General features: G+C 40.2%; 1 protein-coding gene across 1 annotated transcript in view; it reads right to left on the bottom strand.

Moving 5' to 3' along the window:
• Window positions 1-18996, bottom strand: part of LOC135239016 (intelectin-like) — a 43011-nt gene extending 24015 nt beyond the window's left edge. The window contains exon 1 of the mRNA XM_064307328.1: window positions 18823-18996. Coding sequence (XP_064163398.1) covers window positions 18823-18979 — 157 coding nt within the window. The 5' untranslated portion in view covers window positions 18980-18996. The remainder of the gene's footprint in view (window positions 1-18822) is intronic.
• Window positions 18997-19545: the final 549 nt, after the last annotated feature.

Here is a 19545-nt window from a genome sequence, read left to right as displayed (position 1 = left end):
AGGTGGAGCAGTTGCTGCTCCTGGACAATCCTGAAACTGAAGTCGTGGTGGAGAAATGACTGGGTCCTTGCAGAGGCTGCTGTCTTTTTGGCCAGTACATTTCCAGCAGAACAGATTAATATGGCATCAGGATATGGCTGGCATGTGATGGAAGGTCCATTTATGCTTGACTGCAATACCAAGGAAGGAGTGAACTATCTTGATACGCATACAGGATCATACATCCTCCCTGAGGTGGTCACAAGGAGAAAGCAAACAGAGCAGGTGCCATGCCTGCCCTTCCAAGGAAGACGATAAAAGCAGAACAACTTGTTACACCTGCAAAGCGCACACAAATAGACTCACACACTGTCTTTTATGTGTAGAATGAATAGATCACTGGCTGCACTTATTTAAAAAAATTGCATTGTATGAATATTGTTCATATTCATGAAATTTTTGATATTCTTAGTTTGGCTAAAAATAAAGGGGAACACTTTCTTTGAATGGTCCTTCATAAGAGCAATACTACTCCTTCACATGCTCTACATAGCACATTCATAAGCACTGCATAAACATTCTTCAGTGCTTCTGTGAATAACCACAAATAGTCATTTGGTGTGTTATGTCAACATTGCTGCAGCAAGAGACATTACCCTGCCATACCAAGTTAAATAACATAAGATCTTCATGTCTAGTACTGTAAATAGGCATAGTCCATTTTATTCCACTACAAAAGCAGCAAGTTACCTTAGCATGACACACCATATCCCAATGGGTAACAGCTGTAACCTGTAAGCCAGGCAAATGCAGTGCAGATCAGAATGACAAACCTGCCCATTGTTAGATGTAAAAGGTGAAAGTGGCACTTCAAACAGAAAAAACCACTTCCATCAACAGCACTCTGAGAATGACTGGTGCCTAAGCTACACGTCCCTGGGGTATTTGCACGTCCCTGGGGTATTTGCACGTCCCTGGGGTATTTGCACGTCCCTGGGGTATTTGCAGTGCTCTTCCCAGATGGTAAAAAAGCTCACCTTACTGGTGGGTGTGCGAAACTACCTGAGATACATGAGATTACTTTGAGATATATTACATAATATATGATAGAAAACATATATTATATATGTTTTATAACAGGACTCTGAAGGACTTTTTGGCCATGTGTCATACTATTCACAACAGTATATGAAACTATATTTCTCCCTCATGTAGTTGATGCATTAGCCTTTAATGCATATTCAAAACAGCTTTCTAAAGGATCAAAGTGACATATGATTCACCAACACACCAGCTCTGCGTGACCACAGGAACCTGTCTGTTCTCCCCACGCTCCCTCATCAACAAACACCCAAGGGAACATCCTTGGGGCAATTAAGCCAAGTTGCAGGTCTGATCTCTGCACAAACCAGGGGTGTCCTGGAGTGTCCTCTTCTTTGAAAGCTTTATGGCTTCACTGCCTTCTTCGTCATAATAGCTGAACTGAATGGCCTCCTAGCATATGCATGTTTGGTCTTGTTAGAAATGGGACTAAATTCATGAATGTTTTGATAATCATATCATGGTGATTAGCCCTGCTTTCAACAACATAAGTTCAGTTTAATTAATAAGTACATAGTCATCTTTTAGATTGGCCAGTCCTGGTCATAAATGAGCCAGATCCCTCCCATCCCCACCCACACTTGGCATTACCCAATCAAAGCAAACAACCTGAAGCCTTGCTGGTTATGGTATTTAAGATGGAAAACGTTGTGTGTGATGCAGTTGGTTTTGGAGCCTTGGAGAAGAGTTTCCCTCTTTTTATTTTGGTCGTGGTTCCTGTTTAGCTTTTCCATTCATCCTGTGGCACTGAAACTGGAACAGGGTAACACTCTGGGAAGGTCTTAGAAGTCTCTTTCTCTTTTCTGGTAATTTCAAATTAAAATCTTGTTTAATGTCTTCCATTTTGGAATGCAGAAGCAGTGAGCCTACATTCAGTAAATAATGTATGATTATTCTAATTGACTTCTTTTTGTTTAAATAAATTATTTAGTCTTAAGACATAGAGTTTGTTTTGACTTGTCAGTTGATTCCACCAGGTTACTGTAGATTGACCTATCAACAAATTCAGAAGCTTAATTGATAACTGATTTTCATATGGGAGTTCTAGAACACAATAACACTTCTGTTCAGCATTCAGAGTGCTGACCCTTTTAACAGGGGCATTGACTGTTGTAACTGCTGGATTCAGGAGATTAAACATATTTAACCTAATCCTCACTTCCCTGACAATTCCCGAGGAAGACGTTAGTGGGACATTATCCATAAAGACATTCATAACAGATTTATAAATTATTTGAGGACCCTTAAACTGAACTGCACTATTCATAAAAGCATTATGAAGCCATATCCCCCCCCCCCCCCCCCCCCCCATAAGCTTTATAAAGGATATTGGTGCAATTAACTAAACTGACCTAAAGTATTTTTCATTTGTATGAACTTAAAAACCTTTTTGAAAAATAATAGACTATTAGCACTTAAGATATTCAATATAAATAACTGTCACATTGTCTGCAACCCATTTTGTGTCCTTTCTTTCTATTTGTCAAGAAAAAAGGAACCAACATCACATTGCCTGATTTGAAAATAGTGAACCTGCCCAATCATGAAATTTTGTGAGCATGTTGATGTTTTCACTTAGGGCCACTATGGAAAATTTGGGAACAGTCGGCCATTAGGGGCAAAATAACAAATGTGCCGATGTATTTTCCACCATTTAGAATTTTTGACAAAATCTAATTTTGCTAACTAGTCCTAGGCCATTAGGCTGCACGCCACCAAATTATGCTTGAAAGAATCTGAGGAGTCTGTAATTGCGGAGTATGGAAGTATGTAGTTTGGAACACAGCCAATAAGAGAAATAATTAACTGCAATAAGAAAAGTGGCTGCGTTTGTCATCACATTGGTGGGCAGTGCCTCAAACCTGCCCAATCTTGAGAAATAGCCCTAATACAAAAAATGTACAACATGCAGAGGTGGGTAACCCGGCTTCAAAGAGTAAAAAGACTGACCATGTATTTGCTCCATCACCATGCACTAAACCAGCTGACTCTAATTAGCATAACTCTTCAGCATGATAGGAGACCTAATTATTGTAATCAGCTGGTTTAGTGCATGGTGGTGGAGCAAATACATGGTCAGTCTTTTTACTCTTTGAAGCCGGGTTACCCACCTCTGACAACGTGTTTTTTTATATATAATGTATATATGTGCGCGAGGGGTTATGGAGGAGGTCTTCAGCATAAAGCACTACTCGGAGAAAGATAAGCCATTGAATTGGGCCGACATGATGTCTGCGGTCCATTAATCCTTTGAAGCAGCACGACAGCATGTTGGCTAATCAGTTATAAAATAAACAAGGTGAAGACATACTGTGTGATATTTCTAAGACAGCTTTGCAACACGGAACACCCGCCACCAAAACGGCTGCTAAACCTGAGCTCATTCATATTGCATGGGATGTAACCGACCCTGTGACTACTGTGCCCCTCTGTTTCCCTGCTGGCGGGGATGGTTTCTTGTAATTTATAGGTGCGCCGGGTAGTGGCTGTGCTCGCCTGATTTGATTGGCTTCACCTGGCCTGCCTTATTAAGGAGACGGTTGGCCACTCCGTGGCGGCTCACACTTCCTCCTCTCCTCCACAGAACCGGGCGGCTGTGGTTGTGCAGTCCGCTTATTTCTTGTCATTGGTTTTCTTGCTGCCTGTGCAACACCTGCTTGCTGATCTCATGGCGCACACACGCGGCCATTCGTACGCCATTTGCATTGCGCTTCACACCTCACGCTGGCAGTGTCAGACGTTTGTGAGTGACGTGTTCAATTTCATTGCAATAGATTGTTTCTCGTACTCGTGTTGTCTCCATCTTGTGGCCATTCAATCGTTACAGCCGTGAGCTTCATATTATCAACAGCGTTTTAAATGTCAAAATATCATCAGTGATTGCTTTACGCAAATCGGCAGCAAATTATGCTTGTTTTTCCCAATTTCTGTTCCGCTGTGGAGAAGTCCCGCCTCCCTCACTCTCTTCTGATTCACTCCCCAAATCCAATTCAGCCAGGAGAGGAGATGCCCTTGCCATGCTAAATTCTTGAGATTAATATAAAATATGTTTTATTCACTAAGTACACGTAATGAAAAGATATACCACTCTGTTAACTACCTCGTTAGATTTCAGCAAAACCTGCCATAAATAAAGGCTATATCTAACAAAACCTGTACTTTAATATAATTTAAAACACAAAATTGCCATATTGCTGATGCTTGCCATGAATATTATTCAAGTGCAGAAAATGAAGAGTACATGAATGCATCATTTAAAAAAATGTTCATTGAAATGTGCACATTTTTGCAACATAAGTAAAAAGCTATCTTATTGCTAAACTAACCTAATTGAGGAGAGCTGGCTATATCTGATGGTATTGAGTATTTTATGACTTAATCACTGTATGGTTAATGAAGGAAATTGAGACCAAAATCAGTGGGGAAATTTTCTGCCTCCTCAGTTTTCAGCTCAGCAGCCATCACTGTTTGGTGCGATGCCAGAATCTTACCCTTGCAACCTTACCCTCTGAGAAGCTTTCACACGTCATAAATACATCCCCTTTATGATTATTATTCACTGTAAAGCACTTGGGATTAAATTCACATGTGAAATTGTGTTTAGGGGTGAAAAGGAAGTCTTTTCCACTGAAAGGAGGCCATTTGTTTATTATGAATGGACATTTCTGGTTTAAGCAAAGCTGCTTCACATTTCCATTATGGAAAATTCAGTATCAGTTTTTATCACCCATGAACTTACATTGAAAGGAAAATGTGAAAACGTAAATGCTGCATAATTTCATATATTTATTTAGTTTTTACAATTGTACTGCCCAACACCAATTTTATATTCTGAAATATGAAAAACAGAACAAAGTGGATTACACATCACTTAAACCTGCTAAAACAGTTAAAAGATGAAGTAGTATCCTGCTTTCTCTGTTAAAGCCTAAATAACATAGAGAACCCCTTTGCACCTGTAATTAAGCAAAGATAGTAGAAAGAGATTTGCTGCAATGTAATAATAACAATGAAGAGTGATGTGGAGAAATGGTGTCTCTTCAGCGGTAAAACAGCAGTATGGCAGACTCAGTCATATCCCGGAGGCACTCCATTCAATATGGGTTCCATAGCCGTTCCAGTCAAACGAAGCAAAATCCCCACACTGACGTGGTGGTTGTTCAGGGAAATGGCCTCCTCCCCCACACAGTACTGCAATACAACAGAAAAACTGAAGCTGAAAGAGAGGTAGGTAGAAGCCAAAACAGAGCTGAAGCTGACAAATATGAAGCTGAACCTGATGCAGGTGAAACTGAAACTGGTGAAAATGCCACAGAACTGTAGCTGACACTGAGCTGAAGGCCATGATGACTCATTTGTTCTCTACACACTGCAAAGGGAGGCTCTTTTGCTCTGAGCACTTTGAAGGTTATAAGTTTAGTCAATAAAGGTATAATATAATAAAGGTGCTTTCATGTGTGGTGATATATATTTCCCTGTGAATGCTAATTAAATCAGGGCCATGTTTTCAAAAATAAAAAGAGAGCAGAGTGAGTATGCATGAGCATACGTGTTCATGGGCAGGCATTTCATTCATAGTTTTGATTTGTTTTTAGTTTTCCTGTAGATGTTGTGGTGTGTCGTTTGTGAACGATTTGTTCTTTTTAAATGATTTTTTTGGTGAATGAATCGTACTGACTCATCTCCATATAAAGATCTGTTCATTCGAATCAGCTCTCAGTAAGTTGTGGACTTACCAGTCCCTAAACTGAAAGCAGCGGCTAACTCCGCTGTTCCTGGATCCGTACCGCTCTCCCTCGCCCAAACGTTTTCAAATTGCAATGGCAAGCACTTGCCTGCGTAAAATTAAAGCGATTGGCTTACAACTTAACCGAGCTCTTTGACTGCATGATATATTGTAGCCTACATAAAAGTGAATGAAATAGTATATTTTCAGTAGGCATTCCCCCAATGGATTCTGTATCAATACAACTACACATCCATTAGAAATTGCCCCACACTGCTAAATAGTGTCCTCTTTTAATAAAATAGCCTAAAGGTTATATTGTTGTAATCAGTCCTTAGTTGGTTGCAAACGACCTGGTCGTAAAAAATAAAATCAGCACGTGGCCATTTCTCTAGGCTATACAAAACCCAATGTATCTGTATAGCATTATAGTATTTTGCTTGTGCTGAGAAACTGCGTTGCCCTTAATTATACAGTATGAACAGATCGTAGCAAATATTTGAATATAAAATATGTATGCAATCCAAGTTAAAAATATTAGAAATAAAGGCAGCCCATGGCAAGATCAACAAACAAAAAATAACAGCCAAGAAATAAGAATAAGGAATTAAGAATAATATATATATAACATACAAATAAGAACTTTAATAAAGAATGAGAATAATTAAAATAAAAATATATATATAAAAAAATAATAAATATGAAAATAAATAAAATAAAATAACTAAACCCCTTCAGTTGGATAAACCAACTAATCTTGGCTACAATATCTGTGGCATTCAGTCCAGCGGTGAACCAGATTGGTCTCAGCTGAGCCAGCAGGTGGAGAGAGCACACGCTCCTGGGTTGCTAATCAGCCCGGGTGCTTAAAGGTGTTCTGCTCTCCACAGTTCGGGGCCAAGACCGGGAGCTCACATCGTGAGTGCATTTTTATTTGAGCATGACGGGTAAAAGGGCTGACAGGCTCCAGAGAGAATATTCCTATCTCTGAACATAGCCTCACATTTTGTGTTTAATTATGCTTGTCCAGGGGTTAAATTGGCATTTGGGAGGTGGGTGGACCCTGAGATTCGGTGGGAGGTGGGTGAGAAAAGGTACAAACCAATGAATGTCTCAGCTCAAAATTGTTGTATCTTTAATGTATTGTGCACATAATTGTAATTAAGGAAAAGAATGTTAAAAAAAATGTATACTATTGATGCAAGCTTTTACATAATATATTTCAAGTTTATTGAGTGTCATTAATGCTGAGAATTTTTTTTACCCACGAAAATAATCGGTCATCCTCCTCTTGTCCTCACTTTCTTATCCATCTTTCTTAAACTGGTGAGGTGCAAAATTTTCCTTTAATCTAATCATTGATCTCAAGCTGTTTTAATTAATTTTCAGTGATTAACAAGCATACAAACATCTGACTAATCAAATGGAAAGGGACACAGCTTCTTCGCATTGTGTTAGGGAGATTAAATGATAAATGCGATTTAGAAAAATCAGTTTTAATTGCTAAGCAGTGGCGGAATCTTCCCCTGATTTTCCTTGAGTATCAATACAATTAATCCACAAAATAGCCTACTCAATACTATCATATGTAGCCAGCTCTCCCCAAATAGGCAGTTTTAGCGAGTAGCCTAGGCCGTATAGCCTACATTTATTTTCATTTGCTGTACGAAATTGTGCACATTTTTAATCAACATTATTTGCGGATACATGCACTTCTTTCTCCGCACTCGTATTCATGGCAAATATCTGCAATGAGTAGGCAAGATTGTAAACACAATTGAAGTGCAGGTTTTGTTTTTGCTGGTTATTCTGAGAGCTAACATGATAGATAACAGACTGGTGTATCTTGTTTGTTAAGTGTACTTGGTGATTAAAATGGATTTTTAACGGATAAATTTAATTTATGATTTAATCCCCCCTAACACGGTATGAAGTGTTAGGCTACTTGCCATTTGATTAATCCGATCGTTGGCACGCTTGATTATAAAGGAAAATTACTAATGAAAACAGGTTGAGATCAATGATTAGTTTAAAGTTTTGCGCCCACCAATTTATCAGTTCACCAGTCGCCGCTGGCAGTGGCGGTTCTTTAGTGCGGGCACTGGGCGCCCCCCACTAAATGTGAAATAATTATAAAATAAAAATTTTACTCGTACAATGTGCCTGGTAGTCTGCCAGCGCCTGTCAGCATTCATTAAAAATTGATTTCAAAATCAAATTGTATTTGGTTAATTTCTGTGTGAATACATATACTTCCTTGGTGAATGGCGCTGGCCAAATGAGTGTGTATGTAAGTCCTTCTACTTTTGGCAAGCAGGTGACCCGAGGTTGCTCTCTAAATGGTTGCTTCAGTTTTTCCACGCACTCCTACTTTTATTGGCAGCGAATTGGTATTGTTTTTATGTTTTTTGATCTAATGTGATTGGACAATTCTCAACGCTATCTTTCATGTTCACACCCGCCATTAATATAACTAGGGATGCGCGACTGTCACTCCTGCTCCTTAGCTAGCTGACCGGTATTTTCAGGAGATGACAGGAGGTTATTTCCTTACAAAAACGCCTTTTCACAAGGCGTTCGCTGGAAGAAAAAAAGAGAATAACGGAGCTTGGACCGGACCGACCTGATTTACAAATTCAGCAGCAGGCAAGTGATCGAGAACGAGCCTACACCCGGGGCTTCTCCCGCTCTTGTTATGACAAACGGAGTTGGTTAGCTGGATGTGGTGTAAGTAATGCCTTTGTGGTAGAGTGGGCGTGGTTTTGCGTTGGCTGCAGAGAGAGAGAGTGGGCGGGGCGGCTCTCGGAACTCTGCGCCACAGCTGTTGGGGATTATTAATCAGCACAGATGGTTAATTGTTTGATTGATGGACAATGTGCTGATTACCTCGACAGTGAGCCTGGACACTTAAAAGCCGGTCTACGGAGGCAGAAAAGAACGGACTGGAGACAGAGGAAGTGCTGACAGAGAATCAGCAGCGACCATTGTGTTTTGTATTAAACAGAAAGCCGCGTGGTGGCCGTGAAAATAAAAAAGACGCATTCGCGTCCAGAAATAACCTCGCCTCTCGCTCTTAACTGAACGGTGGCACTCAGCCTGCTACAGCCTTTTATTGCTTTTCCTGTTTGCTATTTCAAATTGTCGGCACCGAAGCATTGTGGACAACGACGGGGTACAAGACCTATAACATCTTTCTGCAAAGGGCACGAAAGTAGCCGCAGCCATCTAGACAATAGTATGAGACAAAAAAAGTTTTGGCAGGCTTAGCATTGCTGAACAGCTAGATGAAGGCTACAGGGTTGGCATTAGAAGGCACAACGAAGAGGTGACAAAATCGACACATCCTGTCCAGAATAATAGACTGTGTGAAATTTTGTGGAGCCTTTGAGTTGGCTTTGGGTAGCCAGGATGAAAGTGAGAGCTCTGATAATCCCGGGATATTCCGTGGGTTGGTGAATTTTGTTTCTTCCTATCAATTTCAGCATTCACATATTCACATTTTGTCCAGCAGATGGCAGCAGGAGGCTCTATAATGACCTTGGGGTTAGCTAATATTTTCCTACTCTTTTTATGACTTCATAGAATGTAACAGTGGCAGTAAAAATGACTTTAGTAGTTCCATATTTAGAAATTGAGCTGTTGCCTACATTTGAGCTGTTGCCTACATATTATTTAATATTATTAATGAGGGCAAAATATGTTCAAGTAGTGGTACTGGTCAGTGTTTAGGCAACATTATTGTGTTGTGTTGTTTTTAGATTTATTTATTTATTTTATTTTTTTGCTTAGCTATGAAGTGCTGCTTCAGTTTGTTTGCCCCCCCAAAACTGCACCCCCAAAATTTTTTATCACCAGCGGCCCCTAGACTGGAGCCTAAATTGACTGGATTGTCATAGTTATTTGTAAAACTGCCGGTCAAAATTATTTATTTATTTACCAAAGGTGGGTGGACCCCAGTTTAACCCTTGTGCTTGTCACAGATGCATTTTAGTATCATAACGTTGTAAACATATAATAATATTCTCAATCAATCAAATTACATCGTTGTGTAAAGCAACTTTATGTAAACTTTCAACATCACGCTAAAGACAAAAATGTTCCAAGTGGACCCATCTAAATGCAATAATCATAATATTATAGTTATTATCATTACAGTACTGACTATTACTCTAGCCTGTATTGTTTCAATAGTAGATATAACCTTTGCAGGGTTTCCGCCAGTGTATTGCAAGCCCGGCGGCCCGCCGGGCCTACGCATCGGGGAATTTAAAATATATATATATATTTTAATGTATTTTTAAGATGTTTTTTAAACTACAGTTACAGTGGGGCGGCTCGGTTGAAAAGCTCACCACGACATCTGTTGGTTAAAACGTGAACGCACTGTAGGAAAGCAGGTCTGAGGTCAGTGTTCTTTACCCTCATTGTCCGCAGAGTGACATTCAACACTTGACGCTTCCAACTATCACAAGCTAACATTACCTAGGAAGCCACCATTTTGTATTTAGTAGGCTAACTAACCTCGTTACAAACTGCATTATCACTTCATCTCATCGGTAAGTAGGCCTACATTGTTTTTATATTAACGTAAGCAGTGTGTAGGTAACGTTAAATAGTAGCATGAATGTAACGTTCGATATATTGTAACATTACATGACTTATTCATTGCCATCAAAATAACAACTTCACTTGTTTATTAATAACGTTAGCTTGATGACATTGATGTGCACGAGAATGTTGTCATAAAGTTTTTCCCGACCGTGAAAAGTGCCTGACTTTTTTAACATTTTGGACAGATGTGGCTACATAGTAAATCCATTGTTGTTTCCATTGCAGCACTTTCGACACAAGTAATATCGGAAAAATTCTAAAATTTCTTCTTATGGTGAAGAGTGCCTGACCGGCAACCGTAAAAACGCTACAGTTAAGGGTCAGGCACTCTTCACGATAAGAAGAAATTTCAGGATTTTTTCGATATTGCTTGTGTCTGAAGTGCTGCGACGGATTGATTTACTGAGGAGCCACATCTGTCCAAAATGTAAACAATCAGCCAGTTTTCACGGTTGGGAAAAATTTTATGACAACGTGGTCATGTAGCTAACTTAGCTAGCTAGCCAAACAGTCAATAACACAGATACTTACTTTGTGCCATTTAGGGATAATGTCAAGGAGGAAAGGTAGCCTACTGTTAAAGCCAAAAAACCTTAGACAGATTTTTAAATGTGCTCAGCATTCCAAGGCTTGTTGTAAGATTCAGTAGCCAATCAGGACTTGAATACAAGTTTTTGTAGAGTGCAAAAACCTTGATATTATTTATTTTAATTTAATTAATTTTGTTGTTGAAATGTGCCCAGCATTCCACGGCTGTAAGAATCAGTAGCCAGGTTTTTTTTCCAAGTTTTTTGTGGAGTGCAAAAACTTTGATATTATTTATTTAAATTTAGTTTAATTTCTTTTGTTGTTGTTGAAACCACAGCATTCCAAGACTGTACATTGTTGTCAGATTCTTTGTAAGACTCTGCTATGCTGTAAATAGTTGTTGAATTTTTAAATGTGTGTTGAATAAATGACTTATTTATAACAACATTCACATTACGTAGTCATATTTTCAAATCTCCAGTCAGCTTTTAGCACTGACTTAATGTAGGGCCCTATGGAATCTGTGTTATAGCTTTTTTAAATTCTCAATTCTGCGATTCCGTCCATGATTCTGTTATCACAGAAACTATGGGGCCCTACCTTAATGCTGCCATCAGTCTGTCGCAGGCCCGCGCTGGACCCCATCAAAAAGACACTTGGCCGCCGGCCCGTGCCGGGCCGCTGGGCCCCGTCAGAAGATGCTTGCCACCGGGCCTAGCAACTTTTCTGGGGGAAACCCTGCTTTGACGTTGTGAACCGAGCTTAAGCGTGGCTATAGTATAAATAAGGCAGCCGGGGCAAAACCTAATCCACGGTAAAATGCAACACTCACTTTTTAGATAGTTGCATCAAGCTTGCCTTTAACAACGTATTTCAGGTAAACATGCAGAATTATCATCTCTTTGTCTCCAACGAACGCCAGGAGAGTTCAATAAATATTTTGGGAGATATTTCCAGAAGTCTGTTTTGGCTATTTGCAAGTGAATTCTTTTTCACCAGAAGTGTTTTTCGGCTACTGTATTGTGTTTATGTCACGGAATCCTGATGTATGTAATCGTAAAACAGACGTTTAGTGACAAACAGATATTTTTGATATAGCAGCTTGCTGGGATTGCTAGCCAGGCAGACGTGTAGACCCTCCCCTCCCCCCATCAGCGTTATTAGTCTGATGTCAGTCGACTATTCTTAAAACAATTGATTGGATTTGTTCAACTCCCAATCTGAGTTGAATCTGCATTTACTTAACTCAACTTTAACTTTAGTCAAAGTGGTAACATCAAATTTCATGGTGGTGTAATCATAGCCAAGGTTATTTGTATTAAAAAATTATTAATGCATCTCTAGTTATATTTTCAGAATAATGTCAAACACTAAAGCCGTTAGTTATTTCCCTGCTATACCCTATATTCGGAAAAAGTGATTTATTGTCAGCAGAACCAAACCAAAGCATCACGTAGGAGCCGGAGGCGCACTGCAGTCTGGGAAATAAATTGAACGAATCAATGACTCGAAAGTACGATTCATTTAGATGAACTGACTCAAACATACTGATTCAGTTTAATGAATCAAACTTCCCAACAATAGTAGAGGTGGGCAGTTTGTTTTCAAACAAATATCTCTTATTAAGAAATTCTAGCTTACTTTCTAATTCAGATATTTCCTAATTTAAAGTAGTGGTGAGCACATGGGGAAATAGCTTTCTGTTTAAATGAACTGTGCACAGTGAACATGCCAGTTATTCCTTAGTTCTAACTTAGAGTAATCATGCCTAGCCATTATTATACACTCCAATGAACACTTTGCTTTAGATATAGTCATATGTATGTCTTAAAAAGCCTGCCATGCTATAAGCAGGCATATGCATGTCCTATGAAGCACACCATGCTATAAGCAGTCATATGTATTTCTTATAAAGCACACCATGCTATAAGCAGTCATATGTATGTCTTATGAAGCACAACATGCTATAAGCAGTCTTACATGTTCTGTGTTGCATCCCCTGGGACTGACTCCAGAGCAGATGGCCATAGGTGCCCTCTCCCTGTTGAAGACTCGGAAAGTGATAAAACCTGCAGTAAACTCCTCTGTAACAAAAATGAGAAGAGAATGATAACATCTCTGTCTGTGTTGTCCCCATAAGCATATCAGTATGGGTTGTAATACACACATTACATTACATTAGCGGCCAGTCTGTGTTGTTTCTACTATAAACACCGGTCTGTGCTGTGTCTAATACAAACACCAGTCTGTGCTGTTTCTGTTACACACACCAGTCTGTTCTGTTTCTAATACAAACACCAGTCCGTGCTGTTTCTCTAACACACACCGGTCTGTGCTGTTTCTAATACACACACCAGTCTGTGCTGTTTCTCTAATTCACACCGGTCTGTGCTGTTTCTAATACACACACCGGTCTGTGCTGTTTCTAATACACACACCAGTCCATGCTGTTTCTATACACACTGGTCTGTGCTGTTTCTAATACACACACCAGTCTGTGCTGTTTCTATACACACTGGTCTGTGCTGTTTCTAATACACACGCCAGGCTGTGCTGTTTCTAATGCTTTCATACCCCTTGTGTTTGGGCCATACATATTTGCAGTAGTTTCTGGATTCCCCAAATCATACACTATAGGAACAGTTGGGCCTTTGTCAGTGTTGCATGTGCCCAAATTGAATTTCAAAGGGTAGCGCTGAAACACAGAAAGAAAAACAGCATCAGCAAAACCCATTTCTGACTGCTCTGCAACACACAAATACAGTTATTTTATTACATGAATAACTAGAGTTTATTTAGCAGATTGTACTTTCTGCTGTTAGACAGTCAGCTGTTTTTAAGCAAGAATGCCTTCCCAAATACATTAATACATAAATAGATGCAATACCTTGAACAGCTGGTAGAGGTTTCCTCCCTGTAAAGTCAGGAAGCTGGTCTCTGTGTGGTAGCGCAAGATGGAGTTAGCGATCCATTTCTCCATCTCTGCATTGTTCCGAACATGCCACACGGACACGTCCTCTGCTGTGATGTCATAATACCCGGGGTTCTAGAACACAGAATCCACAAGAAGATAAAAGTGGTTGAAACCACTTGCTGAAAACCGGTGCTGAAAACTAGCATTAGTAATCTGAGATGAAAGACTACACGGAAGACTAATGGGATGGGACTGTATTATACATCTTAGACCATCTTCACGTCCCCACACAAAAATATATCAGTATGATTTGAATACAGTCTTATGCATGTTTATAATTCCAGCATGCAATAAAACTGAGATAAGAACTTCCCTTCTCTTCTCCCATTCCTTCATGCTGGTCTCTGCCCTTCTTTTATATAAGGATTTGTTAAACTGTATACCGTTCTTTTGGACTGGCTGGCTTTATGAAGTTTAGACTGGAGCAAGGGGCAGTTCTGTCTGCAGTCCAGTTCTGTGGGTGAGGTCAGTACTGCAGAACTGTGGAAGGGCCAGTTCTGTGGGTGAGGTCAGTACTGCAGAACTGTGGAAGGGCCAGTACTGCAGGGGGTGGGTGGGGGTGGTCATTCTGTGAGAGCGATGAGTTCTTTGCAATGGGTCAGTACTGTGAGAGGACTCCGTGCTATGAGTTAGTTAGTTCTGTAGGATGGTCAGTGCTGTGAGATGGTTCGTTCTGTGAGAGAGGTCAGTACTGTCAGTTAGTTAGTTTTGTGACATGGTCAGTGCTGTGAGATGGTTAGTTCTGTGAGATGGTCAGTGCTGTGAGGTGGTCAGTTCTGTGAGATGGTCAGTGCTGTGAGATGGGTAGTTCTGTGAGATGGTCAAACTCATTACTGTGCGATGGTCAGTGCTGTGAGTTAGTTAGTTCTGTGAGATGGTCAGTGCTGTGATAGAGGTCAGTACTGTGAGTTGGTCAGTGCTGTGAGTTAGTTCGTTCTGTGAGATGGTCAGTGCTGTGAGAAAGGTCAGTACTGTGAGTTGGTCAGTGCTGTGAGTTAGTAAGTTCTGTGAAATGGTCAGTACTGTGAGATGGTCAGTGCTGTGAGATGGTGAATTCTGTGAGATGGTCAGTGCTGTAAGAGAGGTCAGTGCTGTGAGATGGTCAGTGCTGTGAGTCAGTTAGTGCTTTGAGTTAGTTAGTTCTGTGAGATAGTCAGTGCTGTGAGTTGGTTATTGCTGTGAGATGGTCAGTGCTGTAAGAGAGGTCAGTACTGTGAGTTGGTTAGTTCTGTGGGAGGCGTCAGGGGCTCTCAAACTGGCCACCTTCCTGAGACACCCACAGCCTCCGTGTGTCCAATGCTCCAACCTTTATTGAGGACAGGGGGGGATTCTTAAAAAAGCCCTGGATTTTAAGTGGGTTTTAAGGAATGAAGCACGACAATATCAAAGTGATTCAGTCATTTTGTTCATGAGTAACGGGAATTTTCACATTTTCAGCTGCAATAGTGCCACCTATTGACCAAACAGAACAAAGATTTTCATGTGTCCTGGATTTGACCTGGGGAAACTCTGTGTCATGTTTCCTGATGCTGAGACATTGCGTTCAAAAGCTATTAACATGTTCTGTGAAAAGCCACACCCACATCAATTTTCATTGGCTCCTTATTCATCAATTCTGTAACCTTGGTCTAACGTGGGTTTGCATCAAATTCCATGCAAATCAGTCCATTTTTGTAGGAGCAGTAGCATTTTAAGTGTTTTCCACTTAATTCAAATTAGAAAAAAATCCTAATATGGCACACAATATGGGCCCTTGAGGCAAATGTGTTTGCTATGAGCCAGCCAGAATCTGAAAAAACTATTTTGACAATAAGCCAATTAGTTCTAAAGTTATAGTCCAAAAAAGGTTAATTTAACTTTATTCCTACAGTGCCATCATCTGGCCACCATGTCAAGTTTTGTGATCTGAGCAGTGGGTGGGAACTGCCATACTGCCAAATTTGGTTGCTCTAAAATATACAGTTTTTTCTATGTACTTTTAGGGCAGAAAATCATAAATATTTGGACCCAAATTAAATTTTTAAAATAGTAACAAAAACAGCATGGTTCCAGCACTTTGTGATCTGAAACTGATAAAACTGTTTGGAGAGGTGATTTAAGAAATAAACGGATAGTATAAAACATACAGAAAAGCCACGCACACTATATGTGACAATGAATCTTGGCATTGAAGCCAGTTTACAGACTGAACATTTTTAAAAAGTCCTCCTCAATCTTTGCCACAAACATTACATATAATTCAGCAGCCATATGTCAATTGCTAACTGTTTAGGTGGCCATTTAGAATTTCTTCAATAACTCACTTCCTGTTTAAGATTTTTTTGGGCACCCCTTCTAGGATGTCTTAGGATCACCCAAGGGACATATGTACCAAATTTCACGCTTTTATCCGCCGCATAACGACTTTTCGCAAAGTTCCCCCTACTACCACTCTAGCCCAGAGCAGGGTTGCTAGATTTAGAATTTCTCAAAACCGGACAACACACCTGGAAGCATAGTCATGAAAAAGGGCCTCTAGCCATCTGAACTGGCATCAAATTTAAATTCGGGCCATCAGTTACTCAGACAGAACACCACAAACCAAACCTGTACAAATAATTTGTAAAACAGACATTTTGTCCAGAAACTTGATGTCTGGCAACCCTTAACTCAGAGCACACCCTAAGTGCAAGTGGAAAGGAGCAGTACCCAGCCAGAGAATCAAACTTATAACCACAGAACAGTAAGCCTCATTCCTTAGCCATTACACTACACTGCCTCTCGCTGAGTCCAGCAGCAATTTAACATGAGCAATGCCCACATTAAGATTAAGCCGTGAGATGATAATCCAGTGGAATTAATCGTGCACTTGAACTGTGCATGAATGTGTGTATCAAATGAATTCACATTTATGGGGTCAGTCAGCATCTGATTGGCTGTCTCCTGGCCTAGTTTTGGGATTCTGGGGAAGAGGGTAACCAAGTAAGTGCGCTTGGCTGCTTTCATTTGCTTGTCACAGCAATACTTTTTTGATAAGTAAACATGACCCTATTGTTGAAGTTCAGTAGAGTGACTGTGTGTTGTAGTCTGTATTTCCCAGTCACTTGTCTCCCCAGTACTGTCTCTGTGTCTGTGTTCCCTGAGCTGCTTCACTCCCCTGTATTTGTGTGATTTCACTATTCGGGTGGTTCCGGGTTTTCGTGGTTTCCCCCCTTCCTTCCAGTCTCGTTTTTACTTACTTCCTACTTATTTCTAGTTTTACTAATTTCTACTAATCCTTACTAACTTATAGATTGTAAAGTACTAACCTCATTAATATACTAACATGTGAATATCACTAATGGATTAACACACACTAGTTTTGGGTTTTTGATAGTTTAGATCACTATACTAATACATTAACCAGTCTCCCCTTTTCCATGCTGCGCTGTAGCTCCGCCCCTTTTCTTTCTAGCCTGCTCTAACGCTGAGTTCTGCAATTGCCTGCACCTGTCTCTTGCTCTGACTGCACCTCTCTCTCTCTGCACGTGTTTTTACCTGCTTAACCCAGGCCGTCTATTATCATTGTTGTCTATGTGATTCCAGTTCCGCGTTTTGTCAGTCCCCTGTCATTTAGTTAGTTATCCTAATGTTCTTCACCTGGATGTTGTTTGTTACTCCTCCCTCACTCACTTAACCCCTCCTTGATTGTTACCTTCCCCAGTGTATAAATGTCAGTCTTTTCCCCCAGCTCACGGTCAGAACGTTGATCGAATTCATTGTGCCGATATTTAGTAAGCCTTTGTTTATCGAGATTCCTGAGACACCCCTTCTGAACGACTTCGAGTTTGCCTGCCCCTTTTGGTTTGTTTGCTTCTGGTTTGACCTTCGCTTTGCTTTGACTTCTCTTTTGCCTGTCCCTTTGTACCTTCACCATTCTGATCTCCTGGTTTTTGATTTTTTGCCTGTTTATCACAATTCTTTTGGAAACTCGATTCGGCACCGTCCTTTCTCTGATTACCTGGCTTCTAACCTCGGACTGAATAAAGACAACGTTTTTTGGATTTTCCTGGTCTGCGTTTGGGTCCTTGCACAGAACATCACTGTGTGCACATCCAACCAGTATTTGGCCAGGTGCAGGATAAAAGTACATGTGATGATTGAAAGAAAATGGATATCTGCCCACTGGATTACAGCTCCCAATACTTTATTGACTAACAAAGCAAAGCAACGTTTCAACCCAACAGGGTCTTCATCAGGCAAATGACTCACATGACAGGTAAAAAAGGTATATATAGGCAGTAAGCCAATGACATCGCATTGACATCACTGTCAGCCAATTAAGTAGGCCATAGCACATTGGCCATTTGACAGTCGAATTGAACTGTAATCCAGTGTGTGGATATCCATTTTCTTTCAATCCTATTGTTGAAGTTAGCTATGTGCATGTGTGCTCAAAGGAAGCATAGACACAACAAAGGGATGATCTGTGGCCCAGGTAAGGTACAGCAGAGGGAAGCAGCCTTGCCCTTTCTGGTTGGGGGGACAGCTGCTCCACAAATGGAGAACACCTTGCAAAAACGTCATTATTGCATTCTGTTCTTCGTTGTTCTGCTCCAGTTGTAGGTTTGTGGACAAGAAAGTGAGAGAGCGAGTGAGAGAGAGAGAATGATAGAGAGCGACAGAGAGAGAAGAGAAAAGAGGAGGGGTGTGTATGAACATACTTCAGTGTGACCTCAGGCACAAGTGTGCACAAAGGGCCATAAACCAAAATGGAGGGAGAAACAGGACAGGCCTTGTTACCTCTCCAAGTTAGAAATTACTGAACAGTCAAAATCACAAAATATATGGTGCAATCATTTGACAAAATAATGCACTTTCCATGACATTCAGCACAGGCTCACACTAAATAAAGTCAAACACTGTCCATATGATTCATCCTTACTTGGTCTGAAGATCCCGAATTCGGTTGTCGGCCTAGGGGTGTGCGGGTTCTGTGTGGGGTTCTTTGAGCTGGTGCTGTGTTGTTCCAGCGCAGAAACAAGCCGCTTCGCTGTGGAATGAAACTTTGCCTCTTGTTCACAATGCAGGTCTGTGCCCATTTTTATTCTCACAATTGCGTCACATCTTTGGAAATGCGTGTACAGGTGTTTAAATAGTTACACTGGATAAAGTCTAAAGGTACCTATATTGATTTTGTGATTTTTTCTTGGGAAAATGAGAATTTGTTAAAATTATGGCAGTTTTTGAATACAGCGGTTTTATCAGCTAACGCCCTCATTTAACATTTGCCACTGAATACCAAACACAAGTGCATCAACAGTACAAACATCTCATTTGTCCAACATATAAAATATATTTATTTGATTTAATTTGGTAATTATTATGAAAGATATCAATTATCAATTAAATTGAAAAATTGGTTGATAGGCAGAGCAACCAGCTGGATCAAACTTTATCAAAATGCACAATTCACAACCATATTAAAATTAAGAATTGTATTAAGTTACAACAAATATATGTCTAATCTGAAGACGAAGGTCAACTATCTTAAAAACATGTTACAGACATTGACAGGTCACAGTCACAAAATACATTTTACCAAAAGCAAAAACAAACCACAGCTCTCAGACAATCACAGTGTCTCTCAAGAAAACCAAGCTCAAAG

Source organism: Anguilla rostrata, chromosome 14 (genome assembly GCF_018555375.3).
Source record: "Anguilla rostrata isolate EN2019 chromosome 14, ASM1855537v3, whole genome shotgun sequence".
NCBI lineage: Eukaryota > Metazoa > Chordata > Actinopteri > Anguilliformes > Anguillidae > Anguilla > Anguilla rostrata.
Note: the sequence above shows the minus strand (reverse complement) of the source record. Positions and strands in the feature narration are given on the sequence as shown.